Consider the following 26,095-nt stretch of genomic DNA (forward strand, 5'->3'; position numbering starts at 1 on the left):
GGAATTATATTTCTGTGATTCAACAAAAAAAACGTTGAAACATCAACACTCTAAAAGCTATAACAGACATGGCATCCCCTTCAGTTTTTGGATTTCTTCCGGACTTGTACTGAGTTTTATTCAGGACTTTAAACTGTTAGGACTTGTGTCTGTAATTCTTGGATTATTCTGGGATTTAATTCACAATACCCAAAGTTCTTTTCATCTCATTCTTGGGAAATAAATTATGTTAAATTTTACAAAGCTTGTTGTCTTTCACTCTTTTCTATCAATTATTCTAAGAGCATAGACTCATAACAAGGTAATGAAAGTGGCATTAGCGTTCATCACTACACTCACTAGGGTATTTCAATGTATTATTTGCAGTATGTGTAAAGAATTAATAACATCCTACCATTTCTTTTCTTTTTTTAGAGGGCATGTTCTTTTACTTTGTTCAGCTTTGCCGAGAGCTAGTTGCTTCCTAAATTGGCTTCAAATATGAATTGCATTTTAACACTATTCCAACGACTGAAATCACCATGCCATGCTATGCATTCTATATATTCAGTTTCAAAAGAAACGTTTCCACTCTTCACAGACTTGTCAAAATTATAATACGTATGGTTTAAACATTCTTAATTCAAAGCAAAGGTATGTAATAACTTTTATTCTTGTACAAGCATCTAGCATATCTTTAATTTACCTATAATGGATTGTTCCACTTCCTGATCCTACCTATAAAACTTAGCGCAATGGGCTCACCCACTGCAGTTTTCAAACATATCCCACTAGCTATTGTGAGCCAATTAAATAATATGTGAAATGGTGGTTTATACCTGATGTTTTATTCATTCTACATGTCACAGGCATATACTGAAAATGGGGGGGGGGGGGGTATTTTTGAAAAAAATATTACCGAAAATTATGTTTTCTGTAAACAAGGCCATGTCAGGAGGTTTGAGAGTACAAAATCAGATTTCAATTTCACGTACTACAGTGGCTATCTGATTTAGATTGTGCCGTGTTGTGGCAGGTATGTCAACATCTTGAAAATATGCTTACACATTTCATCACCGCAATCAAAGTTTCCTCAGGCAAATTATAATTTTTTTTGACAAGCACAACAGACACCTCACTTAGAAAACAGGACCGAATCTAAACGTAGATCCTGGGCATCAGCCTATCAGATTTATTTTAGCACTGAAATATGAGACCAGCTAATACAATGAAAGACAATTTACACAACTCCAGATAACAACTTTTAGTGGCTGAAATGAAGATGAAGCAGATGATGACTGTTGACAGTTGTGCTGGACAGACCTATTGATAAAATTAAAACTAACCTCACTTTTTTTTGTAATCACTCTTTAATTTGCCCTAATTAAAACCTTTTTATCGCATTCTACCATTAATTCCCCACTAAATTCATTTCTCCTCTCTATGTTTGAGTCAGCCAAATAATTAGAGTTTGGTAAACTGAAACTTGAAAATGGTCACTAAAATTTGCTAGTAGTTACTAAGTTTCCCAACCTGTGGTTGAATAGAATGAGAAAATTTAATTTAGTTTCTATTCCTTGTGTCGTACCTCAGCCAGGGGTAGTTCTAACTTAACAATATCCTCTGTTTTGGCCACTGGTGTCTGTAGGGCAGTGTCCAGCATTAAAACACCATGCAAATCCTTCCGCACGCCCACAGCTCGACTATCAGAAAAGAAGATCCTATCCTTTTTGGGCAGGAAGACACAATGCAGAGCATCACCCTTGGCAGCTAAACAAAAAAAAATTTAACTTTTTCAAATAATTCTGAATCAGATATTAAATTTTCATGCAGCAGTAAAAAAAACATGATAGATGTTCATTTTGTCCAACTAAATAATGTTGCAATATGCTTAAGCCAGTTTTCATGAATGTAATACACAAATGTATTGATTCAGTTTCTTCTGATTAAAATGTGTACAAATATGAAAAACTGTAACAAACATATTGTACTAAATTAGTTCCATGAGAAACATTTTAGTGGGTAAGTGCTGTAAAGCTGTATTTTCTGTCAGGGATTTAATTTTTTGCATGAGTAATGAATATTCATTAAAAAAAATTAAATCTGCAGCAAAAATTAGCTGATTGGGTGTTAATACAAAAGTTTGATGTCACAAAACTTGTCTGTTTACTCCAATCCATGAAATGTTACATCAAAGAACATAGATAATTTATCAATATTTAAACAAGAAAATGTGGATTAGTTGTCAATACAGTGGTCATTTGTCCACTTCATTCCATATTCACCCATGGCATATGTGGTCTGCAAAAAAATATCTTTTAAATAAACGACCTCTTGAGGATGAGTAGTAGTATTAGTATGGGGGTTTAATGATATATCAGCATAATAGGGGCCAACCATTTAGTATGTACGCAGTACTCTGGCAAAGATTGACCCCTGCCCCATGTACACGTTCATTTTTTATTTTTACACCCCCACCTGTGTACATACCATTGACACACACCACCCACACCCCAAATTTTACAGAACGGCCTATGTTTAATCCATGCAGAAATGATCAAGGATTAATAATATTAACGTGTTTAATATTAATAATAATAAAGACTTTGTATAGCGCCTAATCTTTAGAAGCTCTAAGTGCTTTACAACATTAGACAACACCTATAACATTAAAAAAACCCATATACAATGATATTATTACAATAAAAAAAGCACCATCAAATATATAAAAAACATAAAAAAACATGCTGAACATATTTAAGGTAGGGAACATTATTAGGTATTTATGTTTGTTCTTACAGTCGAAATAAGTGAGTTTTAAGAGCGCTCTAATAAAACTGTTAGTCCACCGATGTTGAATGTCTGGCGGCAACAAAGAAATAACCTGCAGTAACAAAGAAATAAGCTATAAAAAGTTTGTCTAGTGTCCGTTAAAATTTAAATGCCTACTGAACCCAGTTGAACAGGTTACATATTAAATAATTATCGAGGTTTCACCCTCCCCCGGTTTCCTATGTGTAGATTACTACATTATCGGTAGACCACCCACCCCCACATGCGAGCATATACATTCAGGTTAAACCCCCTTCCTTGTGTATGTACTAAATAGCCAGCCCCATACTGGTCTTAAGATGCAATGATCTTAAACTAACAGAAAAAGGCAAAACCAACAGGCTTTGCAAAATTCAGCAAATAATTTATTTCCCATGAATAAAGTGTGAAGGAACGTACAGTATTGTGAACTAAATCCCAAACAGTCTTAAAAGTCTAGTGAGTACAAAGGAATTTCAGTACTGAATGTGCTAACAGTCTTGGATGAGCTGATGTGCCAATAGTTTTGATACATCACAATAATATCATCCAAAATGTCCTTGAATGAATTCACACAATAATTCCAAAAGGGTGATTTTGTCCAAAATGTAAATAAACACTTTGTAATTCCAACAAATAATTTTTAAATAAATAATTCCTCTCAAATTATATCTGAACACAAATAATGATTTTGGAGCTGAACTTAATGTAGGAATGAAATAATTTTGTTTACTTCAAACGTATATACAGACTGTCACCCAACGTATGACAACAACAGTTCTGGCCTAATCAGTTAAATGTAATATAGAAAAGACACCAGTCTTAAACAAGAGCTTTTCTACTTTCAGTACTACAGTATACGATATTCCAACCATACCAAAACCACAACTTGGAATTTGCCATGAATAAGCTGAGCTATGCTCTAGTAAATTCTGTTCAAGCTGATGCTTACTAACATTAACAACAAAAACAAATAACAATAATAATAATTAAAAAAATAAACAATAGTGTAACTATGTTGGAAGTTGAAATACTCGAGTTGCCAGAAGATAGTAGTATTGCATACTACCAGCATGAGATAAAACAAATTGCCAGAATCTCAAAGAAAATTCTAATCAGTTAGGTCACAATGATATAAATTTTAAAAAATAAAGATTTCTTAGCATAAAATTCTGAGAGAAAAGCTTGCTTTTTGGTGAACAATTAACTTGGTATTTTGTATTGAATTTCAACCACCAGTAAGAGCAGATGTATGGGGAAATGTACATAATGTTCTCTGCAATTACTATTCACCTTGGTCAATAAACATACACGTTAGAAATGCAAAACATATCGATTCTAAAACAAACAAGTTTGAGAAAAGTATTTTTAAAAAATGAAATATAGGTCAGTTACCTACTTCTGGAAAGATAGTGTTATACATACCTAGAACGGAAATATTACTATTCAAATAATCATGGTGTCAGAATTGGACAGACTTTGTATATTCATCGCTGCTAATAAAGTTATCAAAGTCTCTTTTTTTTATTTATTCTTTTTAACATCCACCTTGGTATTTACTGACAAACTGACCCACCACCCATTGCCAATGTGATACATTGACAACAATGTGAACTTGGTCATCTATATCTAATGAAATTTTGCAACAAGAAAATTTGACACTGTTCCTCATCAGCAGAACTGATTGTGAAGACATCACCTTACTGGTAGTGTTAAAGTTGTAGTTGTTGTTATGGGGTTTAATGTCATTTTCAGCACAAGAGAGGATATACATTGTGGCCAGTATAACCGGTGGAAGAAGAAACCAGGAAAAGCCCAGTGATGTGATGTGATTTTGACTTTTAACACAGCTTTAACAATTTTTCAGTCTTATTGCTATGATGTCTGCAATGTAGCAGTTTATAGTTAGTCTAGCACTGGGGCATCATGCTACAGACATGTAGCATGATGTCCCACCCAGTCACATTATCCTGACACCAAGCCAACCAGTCCTAACACTAACCTCTTAATGCTGAACGCCAAGCGAGGCAGCTGATAGTAGCATTTTTGTAAGTCTCTGGTATGACTCGGCCGGGGATCGAACACATGACCTCCCGCATCCGAGGTGGACGCTCTAACCACTAGGCCACCAGAGCAGTTAGGAAAAGCCCAGATAGAACCACCAAGCGACAGGAAGATACTGGCAATCTTTCTCACATACCTATATTAGCTAAGCCTGGCCAGTGTTAATGTATTTTCCACACTAAACTGATGACATAAGAGACTAATTTTCTTTTTTGTTTTATTTTTGGAAGGAAGAAACTTGCATAAATAAATGACAATTTATAATTCATTTAATGAACTATTAGTTGGGGTTTTTTTAATCAATAAAAAGAAAAGAAAAAATTATTTAAAACATTGCTAAATGATTGGTGAAGAGGGAGATGAATGAGTGAAGACTAAAGTTAAATGAGAGGAAGATCCAGAACAGAAAATTCCAGTTCTCTGGCAAAACAATAAAAAAAATATCAACTATTTCCATGAGACCAGATGGAAATTTATATAAAAGTAACAGCCTAGATATTCACCCACTAAGAAAAGACCCTAGTAAGTAACGGTGAGGAGTGAAAACAAAAACAATTAAAACCTTTTTTGTTATGGGCAATTACAATGCAACCAAGATGGTGTACAATTATCACACATTGCATTAGAATACATCTAGCTCATTATTTTTCTGTATTTCATTTTTATGTTCACACTAACATATCTGACCTTCTTAGCAGCCAAAATGAAGCAGCACTCTAACGAAAATCAATATGACCACTAACAATATGAACAGACAAAAATGGTCTCATGGTAATGGAGACATCGATAAGATAAAAAGTGATGTTGTGCAAACTAGAAATTTCTTTACTTCATTCAGAATTTTATTTAGATACTATATTATAAATTAAATCACATATCAAAATGTTAAAAGCAGCCTTGTGTGTGGTTGAGGCTACAGTATGGTCCTATAACCTACAATGAAGCAAATAAATGATTGTCAAAGACAAAAAGATGACTGTAGTTAAAATCTACTACCTAAATAGAGGTAAGTTTTTCAGGAAGCTTGGCTAAGCATGTATCAGGTATATTATACTGATGCATTAACTCTAACCATACTTTTTCCACCGTGACATAACACAAGATCCTCACAGTAATTTTTTTTCCAAACAAGGTTTTCTGTGCCATATTTGGATATTCTACGATATGTTATTTAATAAACCATATTTACTATTATCTGTTTACAATTCTAAATAACTTATAAGGCAGCAATGTCCTTATTTGGCACCCAAAATGAGGCTGAAAACGGATGCAGTTATCAGTTGAACTATTATGACAGACAATCTGAAACAAAATATCGGATAAGGTAAATGATATGTTACATATTTCTACAATGAAATGCAGCGATTCTGGTATTAAATAAGAGAACTATTTAATTTCTTTGAGTGTTTGTAAAGAACATGTTAAAAATATCTGACAATAGGATGAAAAAGCACCAGGTGAAAATCACACCCATCTGCTTTGTTGATACACACAAGCTCATGTTTGTACCCCATCCACAAAGTTGGGTTGTCCGAGTTTCCTCTGACCCTTGCCACCCCATTTTTGATATTGGGACATTTATGTTGGGGTGTGGGGTCAGATTCTACTGCCTATCAAAAAGTTGGAATTCGCAATCATCTTTTGGTGTTGGCATAAGGATAACAGCTTACTAGCCAGCCTAACAAACTTGAACGACTTTTCATCAAGATATAGCCATTTGAAGTAGATAAGAATATGATTTGTTTTTTCAAAAACTGTGAGTATAATATTTATAATATATTTAATGCACTGACAGACAAGACAAAAGTACATCGATGGTTATATATATATAGTTTGTGTGTGTGTGCTTTTAAAAAAATTCAGTCATATCGCTACCATGTCTACAGTCTAACAGATTATAGTGATGTCTAGCACTGGAGCATCATGCCACAGACATGTAGCATGATGTCGAACCCAGTCACATTATCCTGACACCAGGCCAACCAGTCCTAACACTAACATCTTATGCTGAGTGCCAAGTGAGGCAGCTGTTAGTACCATTTTTGTAACTCTTTGGTATGACTTGGCCAAGGATCGAACCCACGAACTCCCGCATCCAAGGTGGACAATCTAACCACTAGGCCACATAATGTTTGTAAATAAATATAATGCACACTTAATTCTAAACATATCTATTCTTATAACAACCACCAGAAATGTGTCAGCCTCACAGCACGGTGAAAAACAATTTTCAACAAGTACTGAGGAGGTGTCAGCAATGTTTTTGTTGGTATCACGTGACTACTGCATCGACCTGTGCTCTCTGCTTAGTGAATCTGGTTTTCTTCAAGTTGCTGCAACATTTACATATTTCCGGTCATTGTTTTCAGAATAAATATTTTGAGAAGTTTGGGTTATTTCATTTTTCTATAAAGGTTACATGACTTTATTTTATATGTACAATTTGTATTCCCTCGGCAACACTACAAATGGTTTATTGTTGATATCATGTGACTATATGACCTCTGATGTCACTGACAGGTAGGGTAAGAGATCTGTGCAGTCATGTGCGTAGGAATTCTAATGGCAAGATCCAGGTCAAGTTTAAGCAAAGGTGTACTTTTGTCTGTGAGCAGATTAAAGATATAATGAATGCTATGCTCGCAATTTCTGAGAAGATAAATCATATTCCTATTGATTTCATACAGGTATATCTCGATGAAAAGTCATTTAAGTTTGCTAGACCAGCTACCCTATGCCAACACCAAATGGTGTCGACGAATTCCAACTTTTTGATACAAAGTGGACTTTGACCCTATGCCCCAACATAGATGTCCAAATATCAAAAATGGGGTGGCAAGGGTTGGAGGAAACTCAGACTAAGTTGGAGTACAATTAGTCCTACAATGTAAGACATAGCACATGTTGGTTTTGTTTCAGTGTTATGTCTTACTATCCAAATAACGTCCTTGTATAGTATGTTCCGATGTCACTGACATCGTAACAAGTAGTCAAAGTTTCAGGAATATCTCACACATTTGGCAGCATATATAGACACTGTTCCACTAATTAATGTGTAATTAATATACTTATTGTGCTGTCTTTATCCTGGCGGAATGAAAATATGACACTAGCAAATGGTCGCATTTTCATGTTCCGTTCACATACATTTGAATTTGTTGCAATGCAAAAGATAGTCGAGGTATACCGAAGTATGTTTAAGTATGTTCATGTGCCAGATATGTTTCTTGAACAAAACGAAACATTACTTTACAGTTCCAATAGGCCTAATATATTTTTATTTGTTTTGTTAAAAAGTAATATTTCAACTTAACCGATTTCGGCATTCCCAGCTTTCATCAACTGAAATGTAGGCCAATCAAACTTGAAAACAGGTCCATTTCTTTTGTGAAAATTTATTAGAGAAAAGACATCAGAGAAAGTAAAGTCCATGTTGTTGTCATAAAACAGTATGACTATACTTTGTTGAAAAGCGTCGTTATTTTAGTTGCCAGTTGTGTGAGATAATCCTGAAGATTTGACTTTCCTTACGATGTTAGTTGACATTAAAACACACTACACAGCACTGTTGGTTAGGCGGTAAGACCCTGACGCCCAAACATAAATATCAGCGTAAAGGTCTTACATGTAGGGCTAGGGTACAATATTAGTACATGTTGAGGCTAAGCTATGTTTTCTGATACAGACTTTCATATCAACATTGACATTAGTTCAAAGTTGTCAACCAGGTCAACTGCACATCATTTTCCTGATTATGTTCTTTTGAACCTGTAATTTGTAAAAGGATTTCGACGAAGGTGAACGACAAAATCCTATAAATGAAACACGCACCGAAATACCTGATGGGCTTAGATTAAAAAGAGAATGTCGTGCCTGTAAACGGTTTGTCAATACTTTTTGAAACGAGCTGCGTTAACTCTTCCTATTGTAAATGCTGCAACATAAAATGCTTAAACAACTGTCAAGCACCTTAATATACACTCAACATACACACAAACAAACCAGGTACAGTATTTCCTCACCAGACAAGTTCGATTTCTGTAAAACAGAGCCCGAAGTAACATCATAAACTTTAATGGCGGGCTCCTTTGTTGCCACTATGATGGAACTCAACGACGAGTGGTATGTAACACTGGCGGCAGGTTCTCCAATGGGTATACACCCATCTTCACCAACATACCACCGCTTTCTCGTGGCCGCCATCTTTCAATCCAACATCGAAGCAAATCTCGTCATGACATCATTAGTATTTCGATTAAGTTGCTATTTCTTGAACAAAACAAAATTTCATTTGAAAGCTAAAACTTAGGTTGAAAGATTTTGTTTCGTTTAAAAAAAAAGAAGAGAGAACAATGATCATTATAACGTTGAGACAATTATTTCAGCCGACTAATCTAGTCTGGTACCCTTCCTTTTAGTATAGAATGAATGCACTTTAAACTTGTTTCAAGAATGTTACGGTACACGCACACCATGAATAGACTTAGAGTCATGTGACAACAGTTTGTGTACCAGACTACGGATCGATTGTCACTCCGGGTACGTGAGAAAACGTTCTTTCGGGCGTACGGGAAGTCGACGGGAAGCGCTTATAGAGCAGATGTAAACATGTCCCAAAACATTACAGTTGTCACTCAAAGTATGGTCAGTGTGATCATCACCAGCTCTGTAAATACCTTCGGTTCAGAAAGGCGTTTCCAGAAAAATATGACAATAGCTGATTTAAAGGTACACGTGCTATGGTACACAGGTGCTCCTGTCGTTACTAACAATTGACCTGTCATACATGTACTATATAATAACTACAAGGCAGGACACTTGTCTCCTTGGTCACGCGACCTATTTAAGAATAAACGCTGATATCTAACGTTACGCTTTGCGTAGCCGCAGACATGTAGCATGATGTCAGACCAAGTCACATTATCCTGACACCTGGCCAACCAGTCCTAACACTAACCACTTAATGCTGAGCGCCTAGCAAGGCAGCTGTTAGCACCAGTTATAAAAGTCTTTGGTATGACTTGACCAGGGTTCGAACCCATGACCTCCCATATCCGGGGCAGATGCTCTAACCACTAGGCCACCGGAAAGCAAAATCATGAAGCAAACACAAAGCACACTCATAAAATTTAAGCCAGAGTAAAACTTTTATTGTTACAGATATGTTCAAGAAGTCTTTATAGAAATAAAAATACAACATGAATACTAATTTGACTATCTAGACTTGTTCCAAAGGGTATGTCAAGAAAGAAGGGTTTTGAAGTCGCTACTCATTAAATTTTTATAATACTGAGGGCTTTACTCATTTGACAGAAAATATATAGTGATCAATTTGAATCACTATTTTAATTTATTGTTACCTAATGAAAGGGGACCACAGGTAACAAGTGGTCTAAAGCTCTCGCCTTTGCCGATGATTGCAATCTCACCTCTGTCCATTTGGGTTTGATTCTCGAGCTCACCAGATGTGGGTATGTGAGACAGCTTGACATTTGCTTCCTGTGGGTCAGTGGTTCTTCTGGATTTTCCTGGGTTCTTCCTCCACATGGTATACTGATTGCCATGTATGGCCAATCATGTGCTAAAAAATGACATTAAACCCGCAACTTAATGTAAATGTCATGACATGAAAGAGGAGATTAACTTTTTTTAGGTATGGACAGCCATATCCTGTTATAATGCAATGTGTGACTCTGATATACACTCACTTATAAGTCTAGTCCAACTGTAAACAACATGGATCCTGACCATTGTTGCTTGTTCTGTAGATGGCTTCTGACAAACTACAGTGACCCAGATCTGTCATTGTATTTGGTGGCAGATCTGGGTCTTTGCAGCTTGCATTTGGATCCAACTTATAAGCAACTATATGCTTTAATAATAAAGTAAGAATAATGTGGGAATTATAAGAATGTCCGACAATCAAGAAGAAACTTGCAGAATATGGTGACCATCTAGAAAGTCATATTAACATTTCAGCTGAATGGCTTTGTAACAAGGAATTTAGACCTAATGGGTTTTAGACCATTGAAGAGATAGAGAATAGCTTGAATTACCAGTTATTAAAAAAAACTGAGTTTAACGACCAGTTGTAAATTTTTGTAAAAATTATTTACACTGTATGTTAAATAAATTTGAACACGAAGTGCAATTCTAACCATCTAGGTCAGGGTGTCCAACCGTTTTTGGGCTGGGGGCCAAAACAGATAAAATGCTGAAGGTTGTGGGCAGCATAAGCAGGAACAGATTATTAATTGAATACAAAAATACCAAATAATTGTTACATGACACTAATAACATGCTTATTACATGGTTGTAATAATATTGTTAAATAAGATATCTGCATATTGTGTTTGATACATAAATAATCATCAGAAGGCAATACAGAATATTGGAATAAGTATTAGTTAAAATGCATATTTTCAAATGGATTGCCTACATGGCCTTGGGCAACAAATTGTGAAGAACTATGCTGCCTGATGGCCATGGGTTGGAGACGCTAGATTCAGGTAGACATACAGTTTTGATCTGATATACAAATTTAGATGAGACATGTGCTTTTTACAGATTGTCTACACATGCATTAAATACTCAACTGCTACTTGAATGATGCACTGAATTTTGAAGGAAGTATTGAGTAGTTTTTAAAATGTGTTTCTTGGATTTATCTGCCCTTACAATAGAATGATTATACCTTGCCTTTTCAGCAGTATGCATTATTTTGTACATATAAGCATGTAGATTATAATATTATTTTATTAACAGATATGAAACTTCTATAATTTTGACATACGAAACCATTCTGTTCACTTGGGTATGCAGTTTTTAAATTATGCTAAAATGAAATTATGTAGCTATGCTATTAACATATGAGAAATATTTAGATGGACTGTTCTCAAAACAGTTATAAATATATGAAACTGCTGTTCACAATGCCTATGAATATATAAAATGCACCATCCAAAAATAGGCAGAAAGATATTATGAGCACAAAGTTTTTATACGGTGTCAGTCGGGTAACAAACATTATACAGTAATAAAGTTCAACATAAATGATCCCACATATGGTATTCCTTCCACTCTGCTGCAGAATCCACCAGAATGTCATTTTCATGTAGACAGAGATCAGAACAAGGTGCATAGATCCCTCACATGCTGAACCAGGTCACACATGGCTGTGTATAGTCTACACCCAATGATTCCAACCAGTAGTATTTGGATAAGCTCAGGAAATCAGCTGGAAATGTACCCAACTGAACAGTGCAAAAACATGATCCAGAAACTTAGTGTTTTATTATAATCACCACTATATAGTTATATGATCATAGACAGCTAAATATTTAAAAATTAGTTATGCCTTTCATATTTTACATTTAATCAGGGATGGTCCTGGCTTTTAAAAAGCTGTCGCCAAAAAAATCGCCAACCTCAATATTTTGTCGCCAATTTTCAAAAAGTGTCGCCAGAACAAGTAGTGTACATTTTTCCAAGTGTTAATTTAGTCTGTTAATGTAACAGGCAATGAAAATTACAAAAGATGGGTTACTTAATTCTTTAATTACAACAAGCATTAACAAAATGTTACAAAGTGTTACATGAAGATCCGTCACAATTTTAGGGCTGCCCACTTGTTGAATGCAGTTTCAAAGTCTAATTTTTCACATCTGTACATGCTGATTCTCATGAAATTCTCGAGAGATGAGATGCAGAGTTTATTTCTGATGTCAGTTTTTATGAGGTTCATCTTACTGAATCCACGTTCACAGTCCACAGCACTGACAGGTGACACCAGTAGTCTATCAGCAGCCTCCCACCTCCTTATGGCTAGCTTCACAAAGCTTGTAGTGAATTGCTTCCTAAATCCCAAGAATGATCACTGAATGCTGTATAAATTTTCTCGACAAACAAAATAGGATCTCCATTCCCACGAATGAAACTTACACGAGTCAACACCTGGCAATATTGGACCGTATATATAAGCATAAATTCACACCCAATTTAGAGATTCTTTCACTCTTGTATTTTGAGAAATAAACAATTATTATTAATTATGCAAAACTGGTTGTTGTTTTTTTTTGTGCTATTTCTTGTTTCGGAGTTTAAGTCTCAGCAGCCGTAACACGGATTGATGGCAAAAGGAAAAGATCAATGAGTAAAATGCTGCACTGGCAACAGACATAATTGTGATTGAGATTTTTCCATTGCTTTGTATTTATACACAGTAGTCGGTACTTCAAAGGTTATCAGTTTTCTGTGAGGGTTCAGCAAAACTATTGTACTGGTATATGTAAAAAAAAAAAAAACCAACAGAAGATTTAGCCATTCAATTAATTGTATCTGTTCTATTCGCGTCTTCAGAAGCCGGTCAGTTGTAGGTATAGTTCGGTAGCATGATTGACTGTATCACAGCATATAGTACTCAGCCCAGATGTCAGCATAAGCAGATTATGATGTAACAATGCACTGTAAAGATGGGGTTGTCAATACAGACAAAGGATTGTTTGTGTAACAGATTGATTCCAATGCATTGCTTAGTCAAGATTGTGGCTTCCTTTCGTTCTCCCTTTTAATTTATCCAGTCCAAATCTATGATTGTATGTACAAATTAAATAAACAAAAAGTCTGTCGCCAAAAAAATCGCCAGATGGGATATTTTTGTCGCCAATAAGGAAAAAAAATCGCAATTTGCGACATTGGCGAAGCCCATTACGATCCCTGATTTAATTATTGCTCACATCTGTGTGAACCCCCTCTAGAAAGGTCATCTCTTTTATAAGACCACTTTCATTCTGCAGAAGTGGTGCCCTTATAAGAAGGGGACCTCCAAACAGGCACACCTTGATATAAACGTCTTGTTTAGGAAGAAAGGCAAGTCTGCTGATTTTCTGTAAGCATATTATATGAAGTATGATTTCTTCAGAAACACAAAAAAATTGCTAAAATTTATTTTGTCCAGGAGCATATTTAAGAATCCCATATGACCTCCCATTGTCTGACTCCACTGTATACTTCAAAATTTCATTTACTTTAGCTTAGGGTATAAACTACAAATCCACATAGGAACCAAAATCTTGAGGGTAGGTGTGCATACATCAAGAAGTTGCAGAGGAACTTACATCCATTCATGGAAAATATTCTCAATTATCATTACAGGTGGTTCTCAAATTGAAATAAATTGCTTGATATTTTCAAAGCTGCTGCTGATTATGAATTTTGCAGGTTGTGATTTGAACCAGCATTGGTATGACTTGACTTGCATAACTTTGGTCATAAAGCACCTGACTTAGTGCAATTTCTGCAATTAATGTATAAAAATATGCCTCTCAAACCCCAAGACATTCCGATACTACCAACTAGTACTATTGCTGGCAAAGGTGAGAGCATCACATGATTTACAAGGGATACAGGCAGCTGGTTGGACATGGATGACTAGTGTCTGCCCTTTATGAGACTCACTATATATCTTATATACCAGTTCACATTGTCATAACTTCAACATTGTAACCTTTTCCATGAAATTTTCACTATGTAATAAAATAAATACATCAATATATCTGGGGTCATCATAAAATACATTGATTTCTTGTGCTGTTCTATGGCAGTTCTTTTGGCTATTATTAGCAAGGTAAAGAGTTTAATCATGGCCAACCTACACATTTTTCTCGCTCTTTAATAATAATTTAATCTTTTTCTCGCAAAAGCTCATTTTGGCCTGGTTTGTTTTTAATACAACCAGGGATTTTAAAATATTTTCCATATGAGTAGGTGTAGTTTACATTGAGGTGTCTGCTAATACAGGTAACACTGTATTTTGTAAGTTATTGAGGAAAAATGCAACATGTGACTCAATTTATTCTCCCTTTTTCTTTCAGGGAAAATTGGAGCTCCTGACGGGATCATCGTCTGGAAACATGAAACTAGAGGTTTACAATAAAGACAATGAGCTGATATGTAAACTACACAATGATGAAGCCCTATTAGGGTCTTACCCTGTAGATGATGGAATGCGAATACATGTAAGACTCTTTTGTCAATGATTGTTAGCCCATTTATAAAATGGATGATTGCAATGCTATGACGAGGGTATGTAATATCGAAAATGAAATAATTTTTCAAAAGTCAGCATGATTGTTCTGAGTAAAGTTTAGGCATTGGTTTAGAGTCCATCCAAGCATCAAGGTAAATTGACACATTGTTTTTTTTTAGTTCACCTGACATTAAGGTATGGGGAGCTTGTGTCATGGCATTGAATCCATGGTGCATCTTATGTTATCCTTCATGGTTTATCCATCCATTAAAAATTGCCTGTTGCCACTCTGGAAGCCATATTTTGATCAAACTTAGAATATGGGCTTGTGTCCTCAATATCTCACTTGAGTTTGATGAGCAAGATCTTGGACATGTTCATTGAGTGTGAAGCATATATATTGATGAGGTGATCTGATTGGCTGAGCTTGCTAACATTCTGGGTGCAATATTTCTGATCTAATTTTGATCAGACTTGGATTTTAGACTTGTATAATCAAGATCTTAGACAAGTTTTTTAACGAGTTAGAGACATATATATTATATATCAGTTCCATCTGATTGGCTAAATTTGTTACCCTTTAAAGGCCATATTTCTTATCTGGTTTTTATGAGACCTGGAATTTAGGCTTCTTTAGTTAAGATCATGGATGGTATATGCTTATTAATGATGTAGTATTGCATCTGGTTTACTGAGCTTGTTAACAATTTGGAGGCCATATTTTTTATCTGATTTTGGTCATATTTGGAACATGAGCTAATATCATAAAGATCTCTGCAGAATTTTGATCCTTTATTAAACAGGATAACCATTCTCCCCATCATTTCAAACATGCCTGCTCATGGACATCAGCTTGCAGTGAATACATAGAAAAATATGACTTGGCACAAATACTTTAGTGTTTTTCTGTGTGTTGCCAATCAATAATGACCGCTCTGGTGGCCTAGTGGTTAGAACCCTGGCCGAGTCATACCAAAGACTTACAAAAATGTTACTATTAAAACAGCTGCCTCACTTGGCACTCAGCATTAAGAGGTTAGTTTTAGGACTGGTCAGCCTGGTGTCAGGATAATGTGACTGAGTCACACACACACACACACATACACAATCAATAATAGGAAAATGTTTGCAACCATGCTTTCATTGTTGGGTTGAAAAGATATTTATGTTAATGACAATCAGGTTTGTGGAAGAAAATGTTTTGCATTTTGTTGCGACATCTCAGGGGGTGAATGCCAATTAATTGACACTGTGAAAATGCTTGTAAAATAATTATTCGACAAAAATAATTGTCAAGATAAATAGTGTCAGTTATGTTTTTAAAAATACCTCTCTCCCTTGTTTTAATTCAGTGGTTGGGGTCCACAACTCTCTACCACCGAATTTACTGAACTGCAGTATAGCAAAACTGTGTATGTTCCAAACTGTGGTATAGCATTAACAATAAAAATTCAGTGAATGCATGTGTGTTGGTGGGGAGGGGTGGTAATTGGCTAAACGCCAATCAAACATATAGTAGCCGTTTTTAAAAAGTTGGGAGAACTTTTTAAAAATTCTTGACCGTAAAAAGTCTTTGAATTTTGCAAATATTGACGAAAGTCGGGAAAGAACAGGAAAGTTTTGTCCACAACTTGACGCCCGAAACAATTCGCGAGTTAAATTTATCGAGTTTTAACCAGAATATTAGGAGGTTGCAGTATGGATCATTTGGGTGCTTGCCATAAATATGTTTGTTGAGACAATCCAAATGCTCATTGGATTCGATTCGTCTAGTAGACTTATTATTTCACAGACAGCTCGATATCTGTATCTTTTATATGGAAGGTATGAAAACCAGTCTACCATCAGAAGAAGCCAACAAAGTGGCATTAATGCATAGTCACTTAGGCGATGGGCTTGCAAGCTTAAACATTGTTTAAACGAGTTATACCAGCATGAAACTAATATGAAAATCATTTAAGTTTTTAGAAATTGCACATATTAAAATCGTTATGTCTTTAATCTGCTGGAAGATGATAAACTAATGCATTGATAAATTTGAGCTGATACTAGCCATTGCTAGTGGCACAAGCACACAGAATCTCACAACCGTCATTTTCAAATATTGTAGAAAAAAATATTAACTGAAAGTCGTATACTGGTTGTAATAAAAATACAGAATGAAAGAGCACAAAATTCTCTATATTTATTCCGAGACCAACTTTCAGAGTTTTGTTTTATCACGTGACTACCACATTGACATGTGCTGTCTCATGCAAGGAGCATACGAAGCAGGGAACCAGACTAAGTTTCTTGTAATTGTTCTCGAGATCTGTGAAGTCATGTGACTGTTAACAGAAATGGTGAGTACCGGGTCAAGTTTCATCGAGTCTGTCAGCAGATTAAAGAAATCATGATTATAATACTTACCATTTTGGTGGCGTTCTACAGTTTCGCATTTTGCATAGGGTTAGAATTTTAAAGAAAATGAATTTCCCCTGCATTCCTCACTGGTTATACTGGCTATTTAAAAAAGACCTTGTATATCTTAGGTATAATTCAAAGAACCTTTAATTCCCTTTATTTTGGTGTCTGATTGATGGGTGTAATGTGGGTTATAGAGTATACAGCTTGGCCTTACTCCAGATGTGCACTTTTCAAAAAAGTGCTAGCTCCACTTGGTCATTTTCAGTTCCGAAAAGTGTAAATTGTTTAAAATAGAGCCGATAACTTTTTTTTACATTTTATATATTTGGTAATTCATTCATTGCACTTTCAGAAACTGGTATTGTCTAGTCTGGCAAAATTCATTTTCCCTATTTTAATAGCTGCTATGCATAATATACTTCAGACTAATTCAGACTGATTTATTTTTAGCACAGGGGAGCAGTCATTTTAGTTAGCAGTGTGCTTAGATCATGTACAATTTCCAAAAGTGCAATATCCAAAGAAACATCATTGACATTACATTAATGTAGCAAAGAGGTATGCCAACATTCTCTCCTTTGTGCATGTTTTAAATGCAAACAACTTCACTTTACATACGTCACTCTCTCAAATAACTGGTGAGCGCCCCCTTTTGAGAAAATAAATAATTTTCCTATCGATCTCATGCAGGTATAAGTCGATATAACATAGTTTAAATTTACTAGACCCTATGGTAAGCTATCTTACAGTGGCTGCATATTCCAAATTTTTTTATATGTAATTGCTCTGAACCCATCCTAATTGTCCAAATGTGAAAAATGAGATTGGAATATTCGGAGGAAACCCGGATTAGAAAAATTTCAAATCTCTTTGGTGAACTTGGTCCGAAACTATAACACAGTGACATGTAGCTTGAAGCATTGGTTTCAGATCTTAAATAGAATGCAGGAGAAATTGTCGTCCCTTTTATAATATATTAAGAAACAATAAGAACCCATGTATCATTACAGGCTTGGGGACTGGTTTATTGAACTACAAGAAGACAAGTTGATTTTACTAACAATTCAGACCTTGTTTATACAACAATATATAATTTTGAAGGTCTTTTATCAAAATTTAAATCAATGCTTTTGTAAATGTCTACAAATGATGGAATCTTTAACAAGATTGTCTTAATGAGTTTAGGTTTGTTGAAAAACTTTAAGATTTTATTAGCACACATCAATTTAGGGTTAAACCTTTTTAGTTACAAGATATGATTCTGATACTTTGAATTTATTGGGTCTTTTTTCATACTGTGAGAAGAAATGTTTACTTTGTATAGAATGCACATATATTGCTCTAGAATTCTTTAGAATTAAAGGTTTGAAAGGAAACAAAATAATTTATGCTCATTATGTTCTTTCCACATAGCAATATAATGCAGGTCAGCAAATCAAATTTAGAATTTGTATTCTGTACATTGAAATGGCTTTACATGCCAGTTTATAGGAATATAGTCAGATTTGTTTCATGTGACTCATTTTGTGCTTTTGTACATGATCATCTTTTCTGACTTAGATGTTTTGGAGTCTTGAAAGAGAAACATCTTCAGATTTGGAAAATGCATGTTTTATAATCCAAAATGTTTGTTAATTTTATTCAGTAATGGTCATATGTTAACCTTGAAAATATTTAATTTCTTCCTGGAAAAAACTGGAAAAGACCTGGAAATTTATATTTAGAAAAGCATGGGAACCATGATTTATGTAAATTAAACATATTTCTTATCGTCTTGTTATCTGTATATTTAATTTTGTCAAATAATAATGCTTTAAAAAGAAAATAAAGGTATCATCCTGTATTCATTGGTGCTCTCTGGGGCCTGAGTTTCTGAGCCAGATATGCATGAAATTTTCAAAGGTTGCACCCTTTCTTCCTGTAATGCATCTACATGACTCGACTCATTTTCCCCAGGGATATTCCCCCTTTTTATTTTTTGGCTAGCAGTGACCAGTCGACAGAAAAGATAAAGGCTAATATATGAAGCCAGTTTGATTAAATAAGTTTATCTTCTTTAATTATTTGTGAAAAGTACTGCCCTCTGAAGGCTGATATGACATACTTCAAAGAAACCAGTGTTCTATTTAGTATATTAGCACCACCAACTGTTTGGCACATAAACCATGCCCATTTTTTTTTCATGGTGTTTAAATTAAATAAGTGATGAAGCTAATATAAATTATGAAAGCTTTCCGAGAGTTTGATTTGGACACTATTGTCAATTCATCAATATGCCATATTAATAATGACTGCTATTTAAGTATGTGTGATGTGTACTAGGGAACTATAGGATCGGTAGAGATTTTTTTAGTGAGTGCAGAAAAGTATGTCATCTCATAAAAATCAGTCAACAGAATCTGTTTTCTTTTTTCAATAAACAGACATGCGATGAAAATGACAGTAATGTAAACAGAAGACAAAATATTAGGTGAAAGTTTAATTTGACTTATGATATTTGAGTATCTGTGCCTAATTCTTGTTTGAATTCATCTTGACAGTAGTTCACATCTGCAGTCTTAAGCGAGATTATGCCAGGGACTCTCAGAAATAGGCTGTGATCTCCTGAGTTCTTTGAATGAAGAGTTCAGGTCTTCTCAGTCCTGACACTCTTTTTGAGAACATGGTTCTTATTTCCTTTATACTTGTTTTACATACATTCTATAGACCAATTCATAAACAGTGGTTCCATAGCAGTACTGCATTATCATGTCGGCCAATTCTATGCGTTGGGTAATTCTGCGCAACGATACATCATTTCTGTAAACATCGGCTCACATGTTCTTTTGGGTCAAAAATCCATTTTGTATCAAGAAAGAACTATCGCAGTTTAATTAAGAAAAGTGATATTCATAAAGTGTACAAAAATATCTGGCATTTCAACTTGAAATGCATATGAAAGTGTGATTACTGAATATCAACATGAAGACCCACTCCATGACCTTCCTGAACTGGTTGCCCAGAAAATCCAATTTACTATGTATCTTTTAGAATCATACAAATAAATATGTTATATAAAAGATGGAAATGTATACCTTGAAACAATACTGCATTTTAATCCAAGTTTCCAGTTTTGCCAGAAGTTGTCCCAGACATACAAAATCGTCTGATACCCAACGTATCAACTTGCCGCTTGAATATAAATTTTCAATAAATTCACCGGCGGATTGTCTGTTTCTAAATTCTTTAATAATTTTTCCCCATCAGCAAGAAATTGTAAACACATTACATCCTATTCATTGTTGTTTCTCTTCCACATAATATCTTATTTTTTTATAAAATGTTGAACTTTACTTACTTTTTTTTACAAGATCGGCTTTGTTTCCTTAATATCTCCTGCCATTTATTGGCATTATTACATTGAATTTTGTAAAACTAGCTATAAACCTGACCTGATCGCTCGACTGAAATGTTGACAGAAACAGTCCAAAATAATGCATTTCATTTCTATAGCCTGATTAATAAACATTACATCTTTTCAACACTGTGTGCAGAATAGGCCAACATTGCAAGTCAAGAAAACACGGGGGTGGTATCCCCTGTGTCCAGAATTAGTATTATTTTGAACAGAATATTCTGTTGACAATTGCATCTTTTTAAATGGTAAGCATTGCTGTATTTTATTTTTATCAACCGGTCCAATTCAGTATGCGTTTTGCTTCGGTATTGGAAACGGCATTTTATGTCTAGAACTGCATTACATTTCAAGTTCATTAAAATGAGCAAGAGCTGTATCACTGTTGTAACAAATCTTTTGATGTAGCATTACGTGCAAGTTATCGTCTCATTTCGGATAAAATTATTGTTGCTGTGGGTTTAATGCCATTATTCAGCACATCATAGGCAATACATGGCAGCCAGTATAAATAATGGAGGAAGAACCTGTGAGAACCCTAGAAAAAAAACAGCGATGCATGGGAAGCTACTGGCAAGCTTTTTCATATTCCCATGTTGGCCCAAGACTCAAACCCACACAGATGGAGGTGAGATGTCAGTGATCTGTAAAGGCAAATGCCTATGACCACTCAGCCACCTTGGGCCCCTGTGATATCTGCCAGAATGTCTATATTAAGTAAAACAATATCATACACTGAACTTGAATTTGGATTGAGCAAAATTATGTGCCAGCAAGATGAAAAATGATGAAAAGTATCACTTGATGGCTCCTCTTTGTCGCAGAATAGAAACCGAGTGGGTCTTCGGACTAAATGAATAAGACAAACACAATGTGAGAAAGAATGAAATTTATGAATGAATTAATAAAGAAAAATATATGATGTAAAAATACAATGATTCTCTCAAGCTCTCAACATACAGTTGACTCAAATCACTCTACACAACATTCTCACATTGAAAATAAACCAAAAATATTAAATCAATATGAAGTACAGATCCAAGAAACCTCATGGACTGCAGATACGCTTCAAACAGTATTTTACACTACAAGAGAGATTCACATAATCTCGAATATGAACTCCTATTAAGATTCAAAATACAGCTAAGATTCAAAATAATCTTATGAACACAACTAAGATTCAAAATAATCTTATGAACACAACGAAGATTCAAAATAATCTTATGAATATAAAAACGCAATTGGAACAACAATTGATCCAAACATATGCTTCTAGACCCCTTGTACAGTCGCACGATTCCTTGGGTTGGCCCACACTCTTATCGGCCGCTATCACCCTTTATGTATCCACATGTTCAGTCATACGTATTCACACGTACAGACAGCATACAGCACCCTTTTTAATTTGCTATGTCTACGTCCGTGGCACAGACATACGTACATACATACGTATCGACAGCACGCAGCCTTAAATACTCTGGAAACTCCAGACAGCTCTAAACGACTTTAGACAGCTTCAGACAGCTCTAGTCATATTCACAGTCACATTGACAGTCACACTTCACAGCAACAAACACAATCAGCTACAATAAAACCAATTGGTCATAATAAAAGTTTCTGTATAATCTCTAGATATATGATAATGGTTTAACCTCTAATAGTGACTTGTAATTCAAAGTTCAAATCTGCGTTGTAATAAATGCATTATTACGCGATAAGACATTACAAACAGAATAAGCTTCGCATATCAAATAAAAAGGGTAAATTTAACACTTACCCTTATGGCTGGAGAATAATGGAGAGCATACACTCTTTGACGTGATCTAAAACGACCAGTGTCAGTTTTAGAAATTGATCTTACTTAAATCCATAGTAGAGTGAGCAGAAGTCAGGGTAAAATACCCGTGCATATCATGTTAGTAATGTTACTTTGTCACAAGTAATTTCTGGCAAGGTACATGTTAGTACAGTTGCTTACGTGGAAAAACACGTATTCACCCTAGATAACGCTGTACGCATGTACAACTAGAAATAGTCGAATAGTTCTAAGGCAAAACCAAGTTATTTCTTTGCCTAATTCTGTGACACTCGTGTGTCTTTTTGTTTGCCCACAGATGTTTATGTATCTTTGGTATGCTTTCCTTTCACTTCTACAAGAATGAAAGTCATTATGTATATTTTTTTTTTAATATATGCAGCACCTTTGAAGTAAAATGACTCGGGCTCGTCTTAATTTGTGTTTAAAAATTAACTGACAAGCTTACTTACCAACAGGACCAAAAACAATCGAAAGTAGCTGGCCTAAACAGACATTGTTGGAAACCAGGATTAAGGAACTCATCAACAGAGAGTCATCGGTCATACTTTAACATTGTAGCAATATGGGTCATTCCATCATCCCCAATCAAACCATATGATCACATCAGAGGACAGTATATTGAAAAGGAAGGTGAAAGAGGTGATCAAAATGCAAAAGCAGAGGCCAGCACTAAACAGAGACAAGGGGCCTGAATCACCACCCATCTATACCAGTCTCTCTGTATCATATGACCATTATAATATAAGTCATATGATCAACATTAGTCACAGATGAAGGCAGTGTGATATTACCAAAAAGTTTAAATTGTTAAGATATTTATGCTCTGAGCATGGGAAATAATGATCACCCCATGACATGTTATATGGTTGTGATAGAGGTGATTGAAAGGTTAAGATGCAGAAATCAACTGACATCATTTCACTGATTACCTAATTGATTTGACAATCACGTGGGTGATTAATGTGTTCCTGCTGCAGCAGTGGGAGAGCCTATTAGATTAATTTGCATAGGTGGAAGTAGTCCATTTTTTAAGTTTTGTAAATCAAATGTGTATTGAAGAACAGTAGCTAATACATTTCATTGCCATTGCATGAGACAGTTAAAGTCATCTTTGTTAATGATTAGTGGCTATTTAATGATCAGTGGCAAAAGTCTTTTAGTTAAATTTTACTCGATATAGTATGTAATGAAATAGCAAACTTAAACCATGATTATTTCTTTAGTTGGAAGAGTAAAGTAGTGTGGAATTGAGATTCCTCTTTAAAGGTAGTGTTGAAATGCAGCTGTCATTCACCACCAAGTATGCCATAATTTGACATGATAGCTAGTGTGACCATTGCATGTTCAGCGCTCCCTCACAACAGTTCGGATGCAGAGGGATCTTTACCATTGCTCAGAAAAATTAAACAAGACCTTTGATTATGTATGAACAACAGTAGATGATCATCCAGTCTCTACAATGGTAGACTATCATCCAGTCTCTTCTGAGTGTTGAAATGAACAATGTTAAAACTTGTATAACCATCACACCCTCCAATAAAGTACTGAGAGCAGCAAAGTCTGCATCAGTAAGTTTTTATGTATGCCTTAGTCCAACAGATGAGTCAAGTACTTCATGACAAAATTGTATATGGAATGTGGATTTTAACTGAAATTCTAATTTTATTTGATAATGGATTTTAAAGGCAGAAATTTTATGTGTTATCATCACTATTACAGATATAGGGGCTTTCTTGTCCATCTACCTGTGTATCCATCCATCACACTTCATTTTAATTGTTGTTAGGCCATTTGATGCAATGTGTTGGGGCATCCATAAACTCTCTTCTAGTTTTATTTAATGTCTGTGTAGTTTTGATTGTGTGTCATTGATGATGATCTATAAAAAAAATATTAAGTTTTGTTTGTGTATTTAATTCTTCAAAGAAAAATGTATTTTATTTTTATTTCTTTTTATTCAAAATAAACTGTACAAGGTCAATCACATTTGTCACATGCACTTACCGTTTAGGGACCACAAATCTCATTTTTGAAGCCTCCAAACCACCAACCAACAACTGGAAGGATGGCAGGTATACAGAAAAATGTATAACCCTCTTTATGCAGATACATAGATCATGTGATTAGATGTTTATGACATTACAATGAATATAGTATTATTTGTTTCTTTAATATAACTGGAACATTTTTGGACTGCAATGGGGACATAATGTTTCACAAACACAAATCCAGTTTCTCACTTCTTGTAATTTTTCTTCTTCAGGTTGTAGACCCAACACTGAAATTAGGAGAATTTGAAGATTTGTCCAAAGTGAAGAAACTTGAATTGTCTGATGAAGACTATACTAAAAGAACAGGTGGCCTATTTATTGCCTTTTTTCTGTCCTGGTCAAAGACCAGAAGAGCTTGTATGATGGAATCTCTTCCACCATCTGTCCATCTATTTCTTATTACTTTTTATAAACTACTGGAAGGATTACTATGAAATGTTACAAGTACATTTATCCCAGGGTCTAGTTGGTCTTGTTATTTCTACTTCTTCAGAACAGATGCTTGTATTGACATGTGGTTTCCACTAAAAGACTTCTTATGATATGCACTGTTTTAAATAAAAACAATACTAATCGGACTGCAGCCATGGCTGCCAGTGACATAGTATAGCTTGAAAATCTTTTTATCACTACTTCTCCAAAATGGATGGTCTTAGTGACTTGGGGATTTTGCTGGAAGACTTCTTAAAATGTCTTGTTGATTTATGCAGAAATGGTGCTGATTTAACATTTATTGTGACTGCCATGGTCATCATCTTGAAAATCTTGTGGCATCACCTGAATGGATGGTCATAAAAAGTCACTGTGACCCGTATTTCAGAGATAAGTGACTTTTTTTTAAACATTGTATTTAAGCTCATTTATTGGGTACTGTTTATGTTCAAATCAAAAAACTTGAAAACTGTTGATATCAGTTTTCAAAATTTACTAATAATTGATGACAAGATGTCGTGTTACCTCAAAAATATGTAACACCTAATTAAAATTTCTGGTCAATTCTGATGGTGAATTTGATCAGTTCTTAAATAAGTCTTATATGATGGTAATAAAAGGTAGTTGTAGTTGGTATCTTTTGCTCTTAATTCAAGCCTTGGCTTCATATATTTTGCTCCAAAGATGTTATGTACTGACACATCAACACAAACCACATGGTGTAAGGGACTGACCTAATAATATCCATTAGTACTGACCCTGGAACAGTCATTCACTTGAAGTTTTTTTTTTTATAAGCTCAGAAGATTAGCTTTGATACCTACTATGTCTTTTATCTTGTACATATACAGTATTTAAACAATTTGGAAAATATACTGACCAAACAAGCTTTGTCTACACCACTTCTGTTGATTGTCCAGCAAAGAAACTGTAAATCAGACCTGACCAATTTCTGTAATCAAGCTTAGAATTTTACTTCATTAAGTTGTTTATTTGACAGTTAAATAGATAAGTAAATCAAAGACAAGTTGGTGTAATGATATTTGAGAAGTCCTATGACTGGTGTCTATAAACTGGTCTAAACCTTTGATATACATGTCTGGTATATGTCT

At 34.9% G+C, this 26,095-nt stretch overlaps 2 protein-coding genes across 2 annotated transcripts in view; one reads left to right on the forward strand and one right to left on the reverse strand.

The window, feature by feature from the left end:
- The window catches only part of LOC149805354 (dual E2 ubiquitin-conjugating enzyme/E3 ubiquitin-protein ligase BIRC6-like), a 221,346-nt gene extending 212,253 nt beyond the window's left edge, over window positions 1-9,093 (reverse strand). Inside the window, exons 1-2 of the mRNA XM_089949602.1 lie at window positions 8,877-9,093; window positions 1,568-1,749 (exon numbers count right to left, since the gene is read on the reverse strand). Of these exons, the coding sequence (XP_089805728.1) occupies window positions 1,568-1,749; window positions 8,877-9,057 (363 nt within the window). The 5' untranslated portion in view covers window positions 9,058-9,093. The remainder of the gene's footprint in view (window positions 1-1,567; window positions 1,750-8,876) is intronic.
- A 237-nt stretch (window positions 9,094-9,330) lies between these two features.
- LOC149805355 (tubulin-folding cofactor B-like) overlaps window positions 9,331-26,095 on the forward strand; it is a 33,865-nt gene continuing 17,100 nt past the window's right edge. The window contains exons 1-3 of the mRNA XM_089949616.1: window positions 9,331-9,582; window positions 14,727-14,870; window positions 24,764-24,857. Coding sequence (XP_089805742.1) covers window positions 9,463-9,582; window positions 14,727-14,870; window positions 24,764-24,857 — 358 coding nt within the window. The 5' untranslated portion in view covers window positions 9,331-9,462. The remainder of the gene's footprint in view (window positions 9,583-14,726; window positions 14,871-24,763; window positions 24,858-26,095) is intronic.

Source organism: Sinohyriopsis cumingii, chromosome 2 (assembly GCF_028554795.1).
Source record: "Sinohyriopsis cumingii isolate HCF-2022 chromosome 2, ASM2855479v2, whole genome shotgun sequence".
In the NCBI taxonomy this organism is placed as follows: Eukaryota; Metazoa; Mollusca; class Bivalvia; order Unionida; family Unionidae; genus Sinohyriopsis; species Sinohyriopsis cumingii.